General features: G+C 46.0%; 1 protein-coding gene across 1 annotated transcript in view; it reads left to right on the top strand.

Annotated features, from left to right (window-relative positions):
- Nucleotides 1-16,280, top strand: part of LOC113409490 (CLIP-associating protein 2-like) — a 271,704-nt gene that overhangs the window by 143,257 nt on the left and 112,167 nt on the right. The window contains exons 15-17 of the mRNA XM_029914215.1: nt 60-137; nt 4,241-4,408; nt 15,442-15,497. Coding sequence (XP_029770075.1) covers nt 60-137; nt 4,241-4,408; nt 15,442-15,497 — 302 coding nt within the window. The remainder of the gene's footprint in view (nt 1-59; nt 138-4,240; nt 4,409-15,441; nt 15,498-16,280) is intronic.

The following is a 16,280-nucleotide window of genomic DNA, read 5'->3' as shown; positions in this document are numbered from 1 at the left end:
TTACCTTGGTATAATTAAATTTGTAAAATTAAAAACTAATATGAGGTATTGTCTTCTAGGCATGCAACTGTCTTGGTTGAAACCATCAAAAAGGGCATTCACGATGCTGATGCTGAGGCAAGAGTGGAGGCAAGAAAGTAAGTTTTGAGTGAACTTGTAACTTTGATTGAAAGATTTGACATTTTATACCAAGGGAAGGGAAGTCTATATATTGAGTAACTCCTCACTTAACGTCCTCCTGCTTAATGTTGTTTCAAAGTTACGTCGCTGCTCAATTAGGGACCATGCTTGTTTAAAGTTGTGCAATGCTCCCTTATAACGTCGTTTGGCTGCCTGCTCTGTCCACTGCTTGTAAGATTCTGTGAAGAACAGCAACTTTACAAGGGAGCATTGCACAAGTTCCTCTTCTCCGCCTCCTTCCCCTCCCCCTCCCATCGCTTAGGACTTTCTGGGAGGGAAGGGGAGGAGCGGGGAAGGGGCTGCATCTCCGCTTCTCCACCTCCCTCCCAGAAAGTCCAAAGCACTGGGAGGGAGGGGGAGAAGCGGGGAAGCGCCGCATCTCCGCCCTTGCCCCTCCCTCCCAGAAAGTCCTAAGCACTTAAGTCCTAGGACTTTCCTGGGGGGAGAGCGGGGATGCGGCGTGCTCCGGAGAGGAGGTGGAGTGGGGGTGGGAAGAGGTGGGCCTGGAGTGGAGGAGGATGGGAACAGGCAGGCCTGGAGCATCCCCTGGCAAAGTCAGTGTCCTGTTCTGCTCCGGGGAAGCTGCTGCTGTGAAGGTGCTTCCTAGTATCCTTGCCTGTAGCACGCTGTGCTTGTGTGAGGTAAGCCAGAGGCACTTCCCAACCACAGTACAGTACTGTACAGTATATAATGCCTTTTGTCTGCCCCAAAAAATTTCCTTGGAACCTACCCCCCACATTTACATTAAATCTTATGGGAAAATTGGATTCGTTTAACATCGTTTCACTTAGTTGCATTTTTCAGGAACATAATACTACAATGTTAAGTGAGGAGTTACTGTATGCTTAAGGTATTTAACTGTTAATCACTGAAGAATATGGTTAAAATTGATCATTTAATATAATCCTAAAATGAACATTTTTTTCTATGCAAAACGCCCTACCTAATTTAGTAAAGCTTAGAAGAGTTACTGGTTTTTGTTTTGGAAAATCTGATGACTTCAGTAAAATGGAAGTATTGTAGATCAGTATTTCTGCCTAATCAGTCTTACTTCCATGAGTACAAAACATCATTGAACAACTAACAGTTCATTTGTTAAGACAGACGATAATTCTGCTCATCCTCCTATGCTTGTTTTCTGCAGGGACAACAAAATAAAATAAATTATACTTATCTATATTTTGTCAATAAAGGTAATTAACAGTCCTTTGAAATATAATAAGGAAGCATATAAGTAGCATGAAAATGACCATTTAAAATTGGTGCCTTTTTCATGCAAGGTTTTAACTTGGAATCTGCCCTTCTTTGTGACAATAATGCTTATTATTTTCTGTTACAAAAGATTCTTTTTTTGTAGGAGATTCACTTCCTGTCACACATGGAGACATACAGTTACACAAGAATAAAACACAAATATAGGAAATAAAACTGAAAATTAATGGATAAAGCTAGTGTTCAATCCCTGCTCTTTTCATAATCTCATTCAAATCCATTAAAACAAAATGCATAAAAAAACCCTTCATCAGATACTAAGTTTATAGATTTAAATGCTCAAAGTTTAGTAAGTGAAAACGTTAAAATTCTTATTGCAGCACTACCTCACATAGCACTAGGATGACCAGATGTCCCGATTTTATAGGGACAGTCCCAATATTTGGGGCTTTTTCTTATATAGGCTCCTATTATCTCCCTACCCCCGTCCCGATTTTTCACACTTGCTGTCTGGTCACCCTACTTAGCACACATTTTTAATTTCTAGTTACTGTTAAATATAAACAAAAAAAATGTACGGTGTGTGCAATGTGAGAGTTTCTTAAAGAACCATACATTTTTCTTTTTGGTAGATTAAATCTGTGAACATAACGTGCATCAGCGTAGCTTTGTGGCATTTAATTTCCCTGCTTTCATTTAAAGAACACAGAGCAGGGAAGACAATACTACCACATTGCCTGTCAGACAGTGGTGGTACAGTCTCATAGAGCATGTGTGATTGGCACAATTTTCACAAACTAGCTGGCCAGGCCTGACAGAACATTTGGTTTGAAATCAGAGTTTTTCTTCTCCTAGGTGAACTGTCTGCGCTCATGGATGAGCTCCATTTGCCTGATAGAGGCACAGAGAGGTGAAGTGACTTGCCCAACAGGTCAGTGGCAGAGCCAGGAATAGAACCCAGGTCTCCTGAGTCCCAGTCCTGTAGCCTCTCCACTGTACCACTCTGCCTAGCAATGAAAATAAAACTGCCAGTACTTATTGTTAGCATTCAAATGGTCTCAGTTAGGATTTGAAATCCTCACCTGATTGTGATAAATGGAACTGGGGAGGGCTAAATTCACTCCTCTTTGGCTGCTTTAGTTTGGCTGTAGACCATTAAGGCAGACCACTACTGCTATGCCACCAGGCCAGTCTTTTACATTTGTGTAATGTGCAGTGAATTCTGAATTACATGAAAAAGTACATCTGTTTAAAATGCAGAATCAATATCTAGTATTTCTCAATGTTATTTCTCAAGCACCTTCTGTTTTCCAAAATAATAATTGAATTCAGAGGCAAATTTTGAAGCAAAATTAAATCACCATAAATCTTAACTAACTTTTTTAAAAAATTCCCTTTTGAGAAATACCCTTTATATTGTGCTGGTTCACTGAAAGTTTCTTAGAATGGATCATTCTGTGACATCACAGATACTATTGGCTACTAATATTTGATGGTATATTCTGGGGTATCTTCAGTGAGCAGGAAATATCAAAAGATATATCACAGAGAATGTGATGGGAGGAATAAAGTTATTTTGGAAAGATTAGTTCAGACTTTTGTGCTAGATGCCTTCATAACCTGGCTAGTGGAGAAGCATTCAGCACATATTTCAGTGCTGGTGCAACTGGGAGCCATGCTGAGATTGCTCAATTAGGGCAAACTGCAAAGAATGGGGCAGACAATCCCCAAAACTGGTGGTTATTCTGATACTTAGATTTACCAAGCCAACAACAAAACAGCTTCTACAATACATTACTGGTTACCCAGAAGCCAAAAAACACAGTTCTCTAAAAGCAACCCAGCCTTTGGGCTCCCACCCAGACAGCCAAGTCAAATATGATGAGGTTTATTGACAATCTCGTTCATCATATGAAAAGTTCTACCAGTCCCAAAGGATCGGACACATTACCCACCAAGTTAATGAATATTTCAGATCTTACACAAATACATGCTTATAGCCAATTCTTATTAACTAAATTAAAATTTACAAAGAAAAGAGGGAGAATATTGGTTTAAAAGATCATTATACATACAGACATGAATGTTGATCTTAGGTCAATTTCATAGTGGAGATGGTGAGCTTTCGAGTTGTACAGAGTTCTTTTAGAATTAGTCCATAGGTTCAGTCCAATGTTCAATATCGGGGTGATCCAGATGGCACTGGAGATCTCAGTCTTGTGGTCCAAGCTTCCCCTGATGAAGCATAAGCAGATTTGAGATGAAAGGATCAGGTCCCAAGCGTTTTTATAGAGATTTTTTGCAGCCTCTTGTGTGAACAATAGTCTTTTGAAGTAACCTTCTCTTTCCTAAGCATCACTGGTAGTTAGCTACAATGATTAGTATAAGGTAATGATTCATTAAGCAATTAAGTAATTATTCATTAAGCAATAGACAGTTTACTACTAACTTCAAAGTGAAATATAGACAGTGATGTTATCATACCCAAGTTTCATCTAAATGTTAATACTCCCTTTTGATCTCTGAATCAATAGAAACTGTTTACATGGTTAACATTAACCAGATATAAGTAAACACATTCAATTACCATTACCTCTAATTCTCTAACAATACAAGTTTTCATTTCAAAGCTCTCGTCTATCTTAACATGAAATGGCCCTAACTACCATTTACATACTTTTTTAACACTTTTATAAACGTTGAATTTGGGTCAATTAGCATGCTAGTTGTGTAACCCTTTCTAGCCTGTGTCACAGCTGGATTTTCATTTTTTCTGTGTAGTTTAAAAAACAAAAAACAAACAAAAAACCCTGTAGCAGTTCTACCTGGCTGTTCTTTTGTTTTGTAGGACTTACCTGGGTCTTAGAAGTCACTTTCCTGGAGAAGCAGAGGCCCTGTACAATAACCTTGAGCCATCCTATCAAAGAAGTCTCCAGACTTACTTGAAGAATTCTGGCAGTATAGCATCTCTCCCTCAGTCAGATAGGTCATCTTCAAGTTCACAGGAGAGTCTCAAGTAAGTGTCACTTAAGTGATTCCTAGTCTGAAAGAACAAAAATTGTCTAGTTCTAATGTGCCTACAGGTTTCAGAGTGGTAGCTGTTGTTTTTGCTGATACAGACTAACACGAAGAGTCCTTGTGGCACCTTAGAGACTAACTAACAAATTTATTTGGGCATAACTTTCGTGGGCTAAAACCCACTTCATCAGATTCATGGAGTGAAAAATACAGTAAGCAGTATATATATTACAGAACATGAAAAGATGGGAGTTGCCTTACCAAGTGGTAATCCAATCGAGGCCAATTCAGTTAAGGTGGAAGTGGCCTATTCTCAACAGTTGACAAAAAGGGATGAATATCAACAGAAGGAAAGTTACTTTTGTAGTGCTAACGAGGCCAATGCAATCAAGGGGGACGTTGCCCATTCCCAACCGTTTTCAAAAAGGTGTGAGTATCAAGAGAGGGGAAATTATTTTTTGTAGTGACCCATCCACTCCCAGGCTTAATTTGATGGTGTCAAGTTTGCAAATTAATTCCAGTTCTGCAGTTTCTTGTTGGAATCTGTTTTTGAATTTTTTTGGTTGAAGAATTGCCATTTTAAAGTCTGTTATTGAGTGTCCAGGGAGATTGAAGTGCTTTCCCACTGGTTTTTGAATGTTACAATTCTTGATGTCTGATTTATGTCCATTTATTCTTTTGCGTAGAGACTGTCCGGTTTGGCCAGTGTGCATGGCAGAGGGGCATTGCTGGCACGTTATGGTATATATCACATTGGTAGATATGCAGGTGAATGAGCCCCTGATGGTGTGGCTGATGTGGTTAGATCCTATGATGGTGTCCCTTGAGTAGATATGCGGACAGAGTTGGCAGCAGGGTTTGTTGCAGGGATTGGTTCCTGGGTTAGTGTTTCATTGTGTGGTGTGTAGTTGCTTTTGAGTATTTGCTTGAGATTGGGGGGCTGTCTGTAAGCGAGGACTGGCCTGTCTCCCAATGTCTGTGAGAGTGAGGGATCATCCTTCAGGATAGGTTGAAAATCCTTGATGATGCGCTGGAGAGGTTTTAGTTGGGCGCTGTAGGTGACGGCTAGTGGCGTTCTGTTACTTTCTTTCTTCAGCCTGTCCTGTAGTAGGTGACTTCTGGGTACCCTTCTGGCTCTGTCAATCTGTTCTTCGAGTGCTTGCTCATATCAATTCCAGTTAGTTGTGTGCGCAAGCCGTGTGCACTGCTGTCAGAAACTTTTCTCTAGCAGCTACCCGTCAGGCCGGCTGTGGAGCCCCCTGGAGTGACACCAATATAGCGCTCTATATACGACCCTGCCAGCCCGACACCCCTTCAGTTCCTTCTTACCGCCAGTGACGGTTGTTGGAACAGTGGTCTCTTGCTCGCAAGTGCTCCACTAATCCCTAGCTTTTCTGCTTATCTTTATATATAGTTACCCATTGTTAGTTAATTGTTCTCTTCTAGTTGTTAATTGTAGTCTTTAGTGGTTGGGGGGTTTTTTTCCCCTTCAACGAGGGCCTCGCCGGGCTCTGTGGCATGCATCCCAGGACTTCAAACCCTGTAGCTCCTGTGCCAAACCTATGCCCGTGGGCGACCCCCACGACTCCTGTTTCCAATGTCTGGGAGAAGCCCATCAGGCGGACATGTGCAAGATCTGCAAGGCCGTCAACTCTCGCACTAGAAAGGAGAGGGACATTTGTTTTAAAACAACTCCTCATGGAGTCTGCCTTCCATCCGCAGCAGGACCCGGCCCCGAGCGTCTTGGTGTGGAGCGTTCCTCCGTCGGTGCTGTCCACAGCACCGAAAAAGGACTCAGCATGCCCTCCCAGGGGCCGGCAGTGTCCCGGGGCACAGAAACGTTCCCCTTGGCACCACTCCCACTCATCGGCTGCCCACAAAAAGTAGGCTAAGGACAATCCTCCACAACGGCCTGACATGGAAACTGCAGCCTTGGCAGGGCATGGTGCAGAGTATGGGCCTACGGTCAGGTTCAACCTTCATGGGCCCCTGTCTCCCCAGGAAGCCCCGCGCTCCTGGACTCCCCGCGGCTGCAGGTGGAGGAGGTCATGCTACCCTCCACACTGGACATTTTTGAGGCCACTAGGGGCTTATCGAAATGACGGCACCCAAGTCCCCAGTCTCAAGGCCTCCGCTACCCCAAAGCCCGGCACTGTCAAGAGGCAAACCGGCTATGTGCGGGCCGTCTGCCCCCCAACCAGGATCTCTGCGCCGTTCTGAGTCCCGGCGCCGCACTTATGCCCCACGCCAGTCTGACTTGCGGCACTGGTCTCGCAGCTCCGACCCTCAGAGCCATTCCCGCTCGAGGTGGTCATCGGCTGAGAGGTCGTGGTCCTGCTCGAGGTCCAGATCCCAATCTGTGATCTTGCGGCACCGCTCGCATCAACCTCGGACTGCACTTCCCAGTTGTCCCTCTACGTCGCGGCACCGCTCCCATTTGCAGCACCGTTCCAGATCCCGCTCCGGACACCAGTCCCCGCTTCAGCTCAGGCCTCAATCGCAGCACCGCTCCCCACCAAGATGAAGCCCCACTTCGTAGCACCGATCGACCTCCTGGCACCGCTCCACATCTCGCTGCCGTTCCCCGCAGCAGCACCACCAGTCACTATTTGGTCCTCGTTATTCCCCACGGCACTCATTCCATCCATTCGAGGAGGAGGCTTCCTTGGGATAGTACCGCACCGCCACCCCTTGGCCTTCCCACTCAAAGTTGGCCTCCCTCAGGTCAAGCAGAGCGTCGGGGGCATCGGAAGCGCCCAGATCAGGGCCGGGAAGTCTTAGACAGGACGCTTCAGTGCCCCACTGGCAACCCAGTGGTAATTCTGGACCCCTTAGACGTACCATCAGGCCCAAAGTGCCCCCCCCAAGCGTTCCCCCACCATCCTGTTCGGAGTCTTGCCTCCCTGAGGCAACCATCAGCTGCCCACCTCAGGATCCATCGCAGAACCTGGATCCAACCCCACCCCCGGTGGAGGCTACACCAGGGTTCGGGAGAAACCGGTCCCAGAGGATCAGGAGGCCGCCACGGAACCGGTCCTACCGGTGGCTTCTTCCTCGTCATCTCCTGATGAGGCGGTGGCAGGTACCTCCACATCCGGTCCACCACCCATGGACTACAGGGCACGGCAGGAACTCCTCCAAAGGGTGGCCCTAAATATGAACCTCCAGGTGGAGGAGGTGGTAGAGGACGAGGACCCTGTGGTGGACATCCTGGCACCAGAGGGTCCCTCTTGGGTGGCCTTACCTGTGCTAAAGACTATCCAGTCTAACGCCAAGACTATTTGGCAAATGCCTGCCTCCATTCCCCCTACGGCCAAAGGGGTCGAACGAAAGTACTTTGTTCCCACTAAAGGGTACGAATATTTTTTCACCCACCTCCCTCCATGCTCCCTTGTTGTGTAGGCGGTGAACGAAAAAGAGAGGCAGAGTCAGCAGTGGCCCGTGCCCAAATCAAGAGACGCTAAACGCCTTGATTTGTTTGGGAGGAAGGTTTATTCAAAAGGGGTCCTTTCTCTCCTGATCGCTAACCAGCTTGCAATCCTGAGCAGGTACAGTTACAATGCATGGTCTGCGATTCAAAAGTTCAAAGAGCTTCTCCCATCTGAGTCAAGGGCTGAACTGGGGGCCATCGCTGAGAAGGGCAGAATAGTAGCCTGGACTCCCCTCCAGGGTTCTTTGAATGCCGCGGACTCGGCAGTACGTACCCTCGCGTCGGGTATCACGATGAGACGCAATGCCTGGCTCCAATCCTCGGGTCTCCCTTCTGAAGTTCAGCAAACAATTCAGGACCTCCCGTTTGATGGCCTGAGCAGACAAACTCTAGACTCCCGTAACACCATTAAGTCCCTCGGCATGCATGTCTCGGTGACCCAAAGGAAGGCTTTCAAAGTGCAGACCACCCAGCAGCGGTCTTTCCCCACTAGGCCCAGGCAGGACTTCTCCCACAGGAGGAATAGATATAGTCGGCGAAGGCTGTCGCGCCGCCCTCCTGGGCAGGGCCAGGGCTAGTCCAAGCCCCCTCCAGGCCCTAAGCACCCCTTTTGAAGGTGTGCACGAGGACGGATTACCAGTCCACAACCCGGCCACTTATCCTCCCTTTGTGAACTGTCTATCCCGCTTCTACCGTGCATGGTCCCTTATTACGTCGGACCGGTGGGTGCTCCGCACAGTAGAGGTTGGATATTCTATCCACTTCTGCTCCTCCCCACCCTCCCATCCCCCTTTTCCGTCCCTCTTCAGGGACCCCTCTCACAAGCTACTTCTCATCCAGGAGGTTCAGATCCTCCTCGCTCTAGGAGCAGTGGAGGAGGTGCCCCAGGAGCTCAAAGACAAGGGTTTCTACTCCCGTTACTTCCTTGTCCCCAAAGCAAAGGGAGGCCTAAGGCCACTTCTGGACCTGAGGGTACTTAGCAGTTCCGCATGGTCTCCTTGAGCACAATCATCCCTTCTCTGGATCCGGGAGACTGGTACGCCGTCCTCTATATGAAGGATGCCTATTTTCACATATCTATCACCCCGTCTCACAGATGGTTCCTCTGCTTCGTGGTAAACAAGGTACATTATCAATTCACATCTCTCCCATTCGGTTTATGCATGGCTCCCTGCGGCTTCACCAAATGCATGGCGGTCGTGGCAGCGTTCCTTCACCGCCATCGCATGCATGTCTACCCTTACCTGGACGACTGGCTCCTCTGAGGCTGCTCTCGTCAGCAGGTGGAATCACAGGTGCAAATGGTCAGAGTCAAGTTCGAACGCTTAGGCATCATTTTCAATGTCAGCAAATCCGTCCTCACCTTGACTCAAAGAATAGAGTTCATCAGGGCAGTCCTTGATGCCAATCAAGCGAGAGCGTTCTTCCCAGAGGCATGGCATCTGGCCCTCTTGCAGATAATCAGCAGCCTTTGCAGCTTTCCCACCACCATAGCGAGGCAGTGTCTCAGGCTGCTGGGCCACATGGCGTCCTGCACCTACGTGGTGCAGCATGCCAGATTGCGACTCAGGCCTCTGTAAGAGTGGCTCGCGCCGTGTATCGCCCTGGCCATGACAGTCTGGACATGGTGCTGACCGTTCCAAGGCATATCCTCGATTCCCTATGATGGTGGCTTGACCCCTGCATGGTGGGCTCTGGGGTTCTTTTCCACCCTTCCCAGCCCACCTTGACTCTGGTAATGGATGCGTCTGCGCTGGGCTGGGGAGCGCATCTCAGAAGCCTGACAACTCAGGGCTTATGGCAGGTGGAGGAACTGGCTTTGCCTATCAACATCAAAGAGCTCAGGGCAATCCACCTTGCGTGCCAAGCGTTTCTGTCCCGCTTGCAGGGCCACTGTGTATTGGTGCTCATGGACAATACCACAGCTATGTTTTACATAAACAGGCAAGGTGGAGCCCGATCTTCTCCTCTCTGTCAGGAAGCCCTCCTACTGTGGGAATTTTATCTAGCCCACTCCATCCCTCTCCAAGCTGGGCATTCAGATCGTGCTGGTGGACAGCTTGACTGTTCTTTACGCACGAGTGGTTGATTCGTCTGGACATCATCCACTCAATCTTCCGCAGTTGGGAGTTTCCCCGAATCGACCTGTTCGCCACGCAGGCCAACAGGAAGTGTCCAACCTTCTGCTCCTTCCACGGTCACAGCCCAGGCTTGATCCAGATGCATTCTTGATTCCATGGTCCAGTCAACTGTTGTATGCTTTCACACCATTTCCACTCATCCACAAGGTGCTTCTTGAGGTCCACAGGGACATGGCGGACGTCATACTGGTGGCTCCAGCTTGGCCTTGCCAGTGCTGGTACCACCCACCCTCATGGACCTGTCGGTCCAGTCCCTGGTACGTCTACCTCTCGCTCCTAACCTCATCTCGCAGAATCACGGCCGCCTCCTTCACCTGGACCTTCAGTCGCTCCACCTCATGGCCTGGAAGATCCGTGGTTGAACCAGGCAGAGCTCGCCTGTTCGGACCCGGTGAGGCAGGTGCTTCTGGAGAGCCGCAAGCCATCTACCAGGGCCACTCACAAAGCGAAATGGAAAAGGTTTTGTATCTAGTGCGCTCCAGACTTCAGTCCCGTGTATCCTGGATTATCTCCTGCACTTGAAGGACCAGTGCCTGGCATTCGGTTCTCTCAAGGTCCATCTCGTGGCTATATCGGCTTTTCACCCCAGTGTTTCCAGGCGCTCGGTATTTGTGCACCCCATCGTGGGACGTTTCCTGAAAGGTTTGGAGAAGATTCATCCCCTGATGAAGCCGTCTGTTCTGGCCTGGGACCTTAATTTAGTTCTTTCTCGACGCATGGGTGCTCCCTTCGAGCCATTAGCTTCCGGTTCGCTCCTCTATCTCTCTTGCTTTTTTGGTGGCCATCACCTCGGCATGACGCATGTCTGAGCTGGGGGCTCTCACGTCTCAGCCTCCGTACACTATTTTTCATAAGGACAAGGTGCAGCTTAGACCTCACCCTGCCTTTCTTCCCAAAGTCGTGTCCCGCTTTCATGTTAGCCAGGACATTTTCTGCCAGTTTTTTACCCAAAGCCGCACTCCAGTCCTCATGAAGAGCAGCTGCATTCGCTGGACATTAGAAGGGCGCTCGCCTTCTATACTGACCAAATGAAGCCTTTCCACAAAACAACCCAGTTGTTCGTCGCTTTAGCAGAGCGGAATCCAGTCTCTTCCCAGCGGATCTCCTCCTGGATCACAGCCTGTATTCACGCTTGTTATGACTTGGCGAAGGTTCCTCTGCCTGCCATTATGACTCACTCCACCAGGGCACAGGCCTCGTCGACAGCCTTCCTGGCCCACGTACCTCTTCAGGAAATTTGCAGGGCTGCCACATGGTGTTCAGTGCACACCTTTACGTCACACTCCGCCATCGTTCACCAATCTCAGGACAATGCGGCCTTCGGCAGAGCGGTGCTTCGATCTGCAATACCTTGACTCCGACCCCACCTCCGAGGTAAGGCTTGGGAGACACCTAACTGGAATTGATATGAGCAAGCACTCGAAGAAGAAAAATGATTAGTCACCCTTTTTTAACTGTTGTTCTTCGAGATGTGTTGCTCATATCTATTCCATTCTCTCTCTCCTCCCCCCCCCCCGCCACCTTCCCATCTGTCAGAGTTGCTGGAAAGAAGGAACTGAAGAGGGGTCGGGTCGGCAGGGTCGTATATAGAGCGCCATATCTGCGCCACTCCAGGGGGCTCCACAGCCGGCCCGACGGGTGTAGGTGCTAGAGAAAAGTTTCCGACAGCCGTGCACACACACACCTAACTGGAATAGATATGAGCAACAAATCTCGAAGAACAACAGTTACAAAAAAGGATGAGTAACCGTTTTTTTCTTCACTTCACCAGGGGGGTATAATAGTTTTAAGAACGCTTGATAGAGATCCTGTAGGTGTTTGTCTCTGTCTGAGGGATTGGAGCAAATGCGGATGTATCTTAGAGTTTGGCTGTAGACAATGGATTGTGTGATGTAGTCTGGATGAAAGCGGTCAGTAGGTTTCCGGTATAGTGTGGTGTTTGTGACCATAGCTTATTTGCACTGTAGTGTGCAGGAAGTGGATCTCTTGTGTGGACTGGTCCAGGCTGAGATTCATGGTGGGGTGGAAATTGTTGAAATTCAGTTTCACTGAACAGTGGAATAGTGTAAGTTCTATGATGAACAAAAATGAGTTAATTTTATCTTTACAATTACTTCTTCAGTTTTCTTTTTCAGTATTGTTCTAATTGCTAAAATGAAGTTGAAATTGGCACTTAGCTGCAGAACAGTACTGCTATCCTCAATAGGTACACCTTATCTTCATCGAGAAGCCTCATTGGAAAAGGACTGGCCTTGCTTCATAAATAGAAGCTGCATGTGGTGATGGAAAGAGTAGTACGTGGAGGTTCTATCCTTCAAATTATGGAAGACATCCTGAACATATGAGGTTCTGTTCTTAAATCACATCTAGTATAGGCTGCAATAGAAATCTGTGTGGAAAACAAATATACCACTTCAGCTCTCAGAACCAATCTGAATTGTGCCAAATTTTGGGAAACCAAAACTGTCAAGACCTTAGTCTAGAGTAGTGATCTTCCGAAATGAGTTAACTTGATTTCACTGATTTTGTTTGTAGGCCAAAGGGGAGTAGAAAGAATTGCCCCCTCCCCCCCCACTGAAATGTTAATTTTTTGGCAGCAATACTTTTGACTAGTAGCCTTACAAATTGTGTCCCTTCCCTTATCTATGCCAAATTTTAGCTGCAATACATCATTTGTAATTATATAAACATTTTTAAATAGAAATTTATAGGGAACGGTGTTGGCAACACTTAATCTTCAACAACGAATATGTACATTCACAGATGGTTTGCTTACCCTTTGCTTAAGCTAATGCATAATCACTACTAGGAACTTCATTTGTAATCCCTTCATGAAACTAGAAGCGTTGCATTTGGACTGAATATTGAATTGTGGATAAGATAGAATCTTACCAAAGACTTAACATTGCTGGGTAGTATCTTTACATCTCTGTGTTGGGAGCCATGTAACTCCCAAACTATTTAAGGTACATTGTGTAGGAATATTGGGAGCTAGATGAGGAAATCCTAATATTAAAAGCAATTGAAATAAAAACACGAGTGATTTTTACCTTTTGAGTTACCTGAAGTTACTACTCTGGCTTTTATTGTGATTGTTCACCTCCCTCTTCCCTACACTGAGCTTGGGAGTCTGTCTATATCAGTATGTCACCTTTTATCAGTGTATGTGATTCTCTATGGTTTTCAATATTATTAACTTAGAAGAATCTTAAATAAATATAAATCTTACAGATCCTTTTGGGCCCAGGATTAATTGTATAGTATACTGTGGGCACTGTTGTTATAAGAATAAGTGATATTACTTCTGCCAGCATCCTTACTAAAATAGATTCACAAGATTGGAAAGTTAATTTTTGACCTGAAATTTTATTACCTACAAAAGGGGAATTTTAAAAGTTTAGAGGATTGTTAGTTTTATCTGTCACTATTTCTCTCTCCTTCCCCCGCCCCCCATGCTCCCCATTTAGCCTCTACTATTAATGTTAGAACTTTTTGTCATGGAAAAAAATCCTGTGTAGTTCATCCAGTAGCTAAAGGAGTTGAGAACTAAATATTTTCTTTTTTTCAATTATCATGTCCATCATTACGGAAGCTTTACGAAGCTTGGTAAATGGACTCCTTCAATCTTACAAAGGGCTGGTTTACACTGGGGGGGGGGATCGAGCCAAGATACGCAACTTCAGCTACGCACATAGCATAGCTGAAGTCGAAGTATCTTGGATCGAATTACCTGGGGTCCACACGGCGCGGGATCGACGGCCGCGGCTCCCCCGTTGACTGCGCTACCGCCGCTCGCTCTGGTGGAGTTCCGGAGTCGACGGTGAGCGCGTTCGGGGATCGATATATCGCGTCTTAACGAGATGCGATATATCGATCCCGGATAAATCGATTGCTACCCGCCGAAACGGCGGGTAGTGAAGATGTACCCAAAGAAACTGATTTAAATGAAGTTAATTAGATCACTTCAGAAAGGGAGGATCTGCAACATACTAATCAAGCTACTCAGAGACTGGCACTTTTCTAGTTTACCTTCTTGACTATGCTGTTTTAACTTTTACGATAGTGGCACTTAGGGATAGAATTGTGTGGGGAGTACTCTTCTAAGCTCTGCTCACAAAATAAGTTTGACCCATGTGAGTCGCTAAAAAAAAGTTAAATTAGATTCTGCAAGTGTTCAAAATAAAATTGGGCCTCCTGTCTAAACTCCACTGGGCTTCCTGAGCTTGGATCCCCCTCACTGGGGCCTGAATATGCCCATGTGCTCTGCTTGGCTCCTTAGGTTTAGTCCTTTTTTAGTTGGATAAAATAAATGGCAGTATCTTCCAAACACCACCTAGCTGTGTGTAACAGGGTACTGACTAGGAGAAACAAGCCAGGCCCCTGTTAGCCCTGTTCCAGAGGAAAAAGGGTTAGTTGGGCTGGCTGAGGGGCCACACCCTAATTACCAGAGAGGATCCACCTGCAGGCCTGGGTAGCCAGCCTGCCCTATAAAGCTGGCTAAGAGACAGGAAAGGGAGGAGTGTGGCCTCTAGATCCCTGCTGGCTGGGAAGCTAGTAGTCTTCAAGAGTGTTGGTCTCTGTAAATACTTGTAAATAGTAGGTGGTGGGAACGGACACAAACAATGAAAGGACACAGGTGCTGCACCTCCGTTGGTCTCTGGGTGTTTTTGGGGCCTAGGCCGGCGAGGGCCAGGTTACACTGTGTCATAAAAATGAGATGTCACTTGCAGTAAATTGTGCAGATCCTTTTGTCTTTTAGTCTCTCCTTTTCTTACTTCTGAAGCATATAGCCAGAATTAGAGGCTGAGCACTAATAAAGGGAGTGTTCCTTGCTCTTGAGAACAAGAGAACTAGTTTTTGGCTCCTTACTCTGTACCTGTGTGCATCAGGCAGAGGAGAGAGTTGCCAATTAGTGCTTAAGGGAGAGGAGTAAACCAGAAAATTTTGTTTGTGCAGCACTCCTCACCAAGGCAGGATTGGAAGAAAATATAGAACAAGAGTTGGAGCAGGGAGTAGGTTCAGAAGAGATTGTTTTTTTGTTTTTTTTAAGTGGGGTTTATATGTGAGGAAGTGTAGAAAGCAAAGCAAGAGAAACAGAATTGAGCCACCTTCAGCACCCAACATATTTCCCTCAAGCCTCTGGCTGGAACTTGATAGTTCTGTATGTCTTCAGTTTATATTAAAGGGTTTATATTATGTCTGCAGTCACCAAAGTATTAAATAATACTATAGCAAGGAATTAATTTTATAATGTTCAAAAACAGATGATGTATTAGGATGAGCATGCTTTATAGGTCGTTCTGTATAATGTGTGTTACCTGAATACTCTTCAGAAAGTAGAAATAGAAAATCGAAGTAAAAAGATGAAGGACTGAAAAGTGTTTTCATAATATATAATTGCTCTTTGGATCCAATTGACATTTATCTTACTAATGTAGTTATTGTTTGCTTTTCTTTCAGTCGTCCTTTATCTTCTAAATGGTCCACAGCCAGCCCAGCAAGTATAGCTGGCAGAGGTATGCTCTCATTGCTATACAAATAGACTTGTTTCTTACAAATTGACCATCTAAAAAGTTATGTTCATATTTTAAATTAGACTTAGCCATAATTAAGATTTTTTGTATTGTTCTGTGTTTATTCTGATACAGAATTGCATTATTATATGCGTTGATACCAGTTCCACCTATAGTTAAGACTGCTATCACTTTCCATTGTAAGACCCTGTTTTTTCTGTTATATATAACCTTGGCATACTTCAGCTGTTTGGGCTGAAATTTTCTGTGGTGGGTGCCTGCCTCAAATGGAATTTATTTTCCAGCTAAAATAGTTCAGCCGTTTCAGAGAACAAGATTAAGGAAAAATACAGGATTTTTTTCCTTAAAAAAAAAAAACAAAATCCTAAATCTATATAATAGAGAAGCTCTAGTGCCTCTGTGCTTTGGAACAGGGACTTGAATTTTGGCAGGGGGATCAGCTTGATGCCAGGGATGTACCTTTTTGTCCCTGTGAAAATTCACCCAAATTTGGCCAAGGTCTCAGCTTTTGAAAAATCTCAGTTCTCCCTTGCTCAATAGAAATGTATTATAGTTTGGCAGGTAAATTCTCAGAAGTTTGTTCTGGGTATACTCTAGTGTGGGACTGTAGTGGCTGAGCAAGACTTTTCCTGCAGTTGCCCTTTCTGGTTGTTGTGGTTCGAGACACAGGAATGGAGAACGGGGAGAGTCAGTGATGAGGAGAAAGAGAAATGAGCCTGACTGGACTGCAGAGAGGGTTGCAGGGGCTGAGAAGTAGGGGGGGAA

This window comes from Terrapene carolina, unplaced genomic scaffold (genome assembly GCF_002925995.2).
Source record: "Terrapene carolina triunguis isolate 2854851 unplaced genomic scaffold, T_m_triunguis-2.0 Scaffold33715, whole genome shotgun sequence".
NCBI classification, from domain to species: domain Eukaryota; kingdom Metazoa; phylum Chordata; order Testudines; family Emydidae; genus Terrapene; species Terrapene triunguis.
This window is presented reverse-complemented; position numbering and strand designations above follow the sequence as displayed.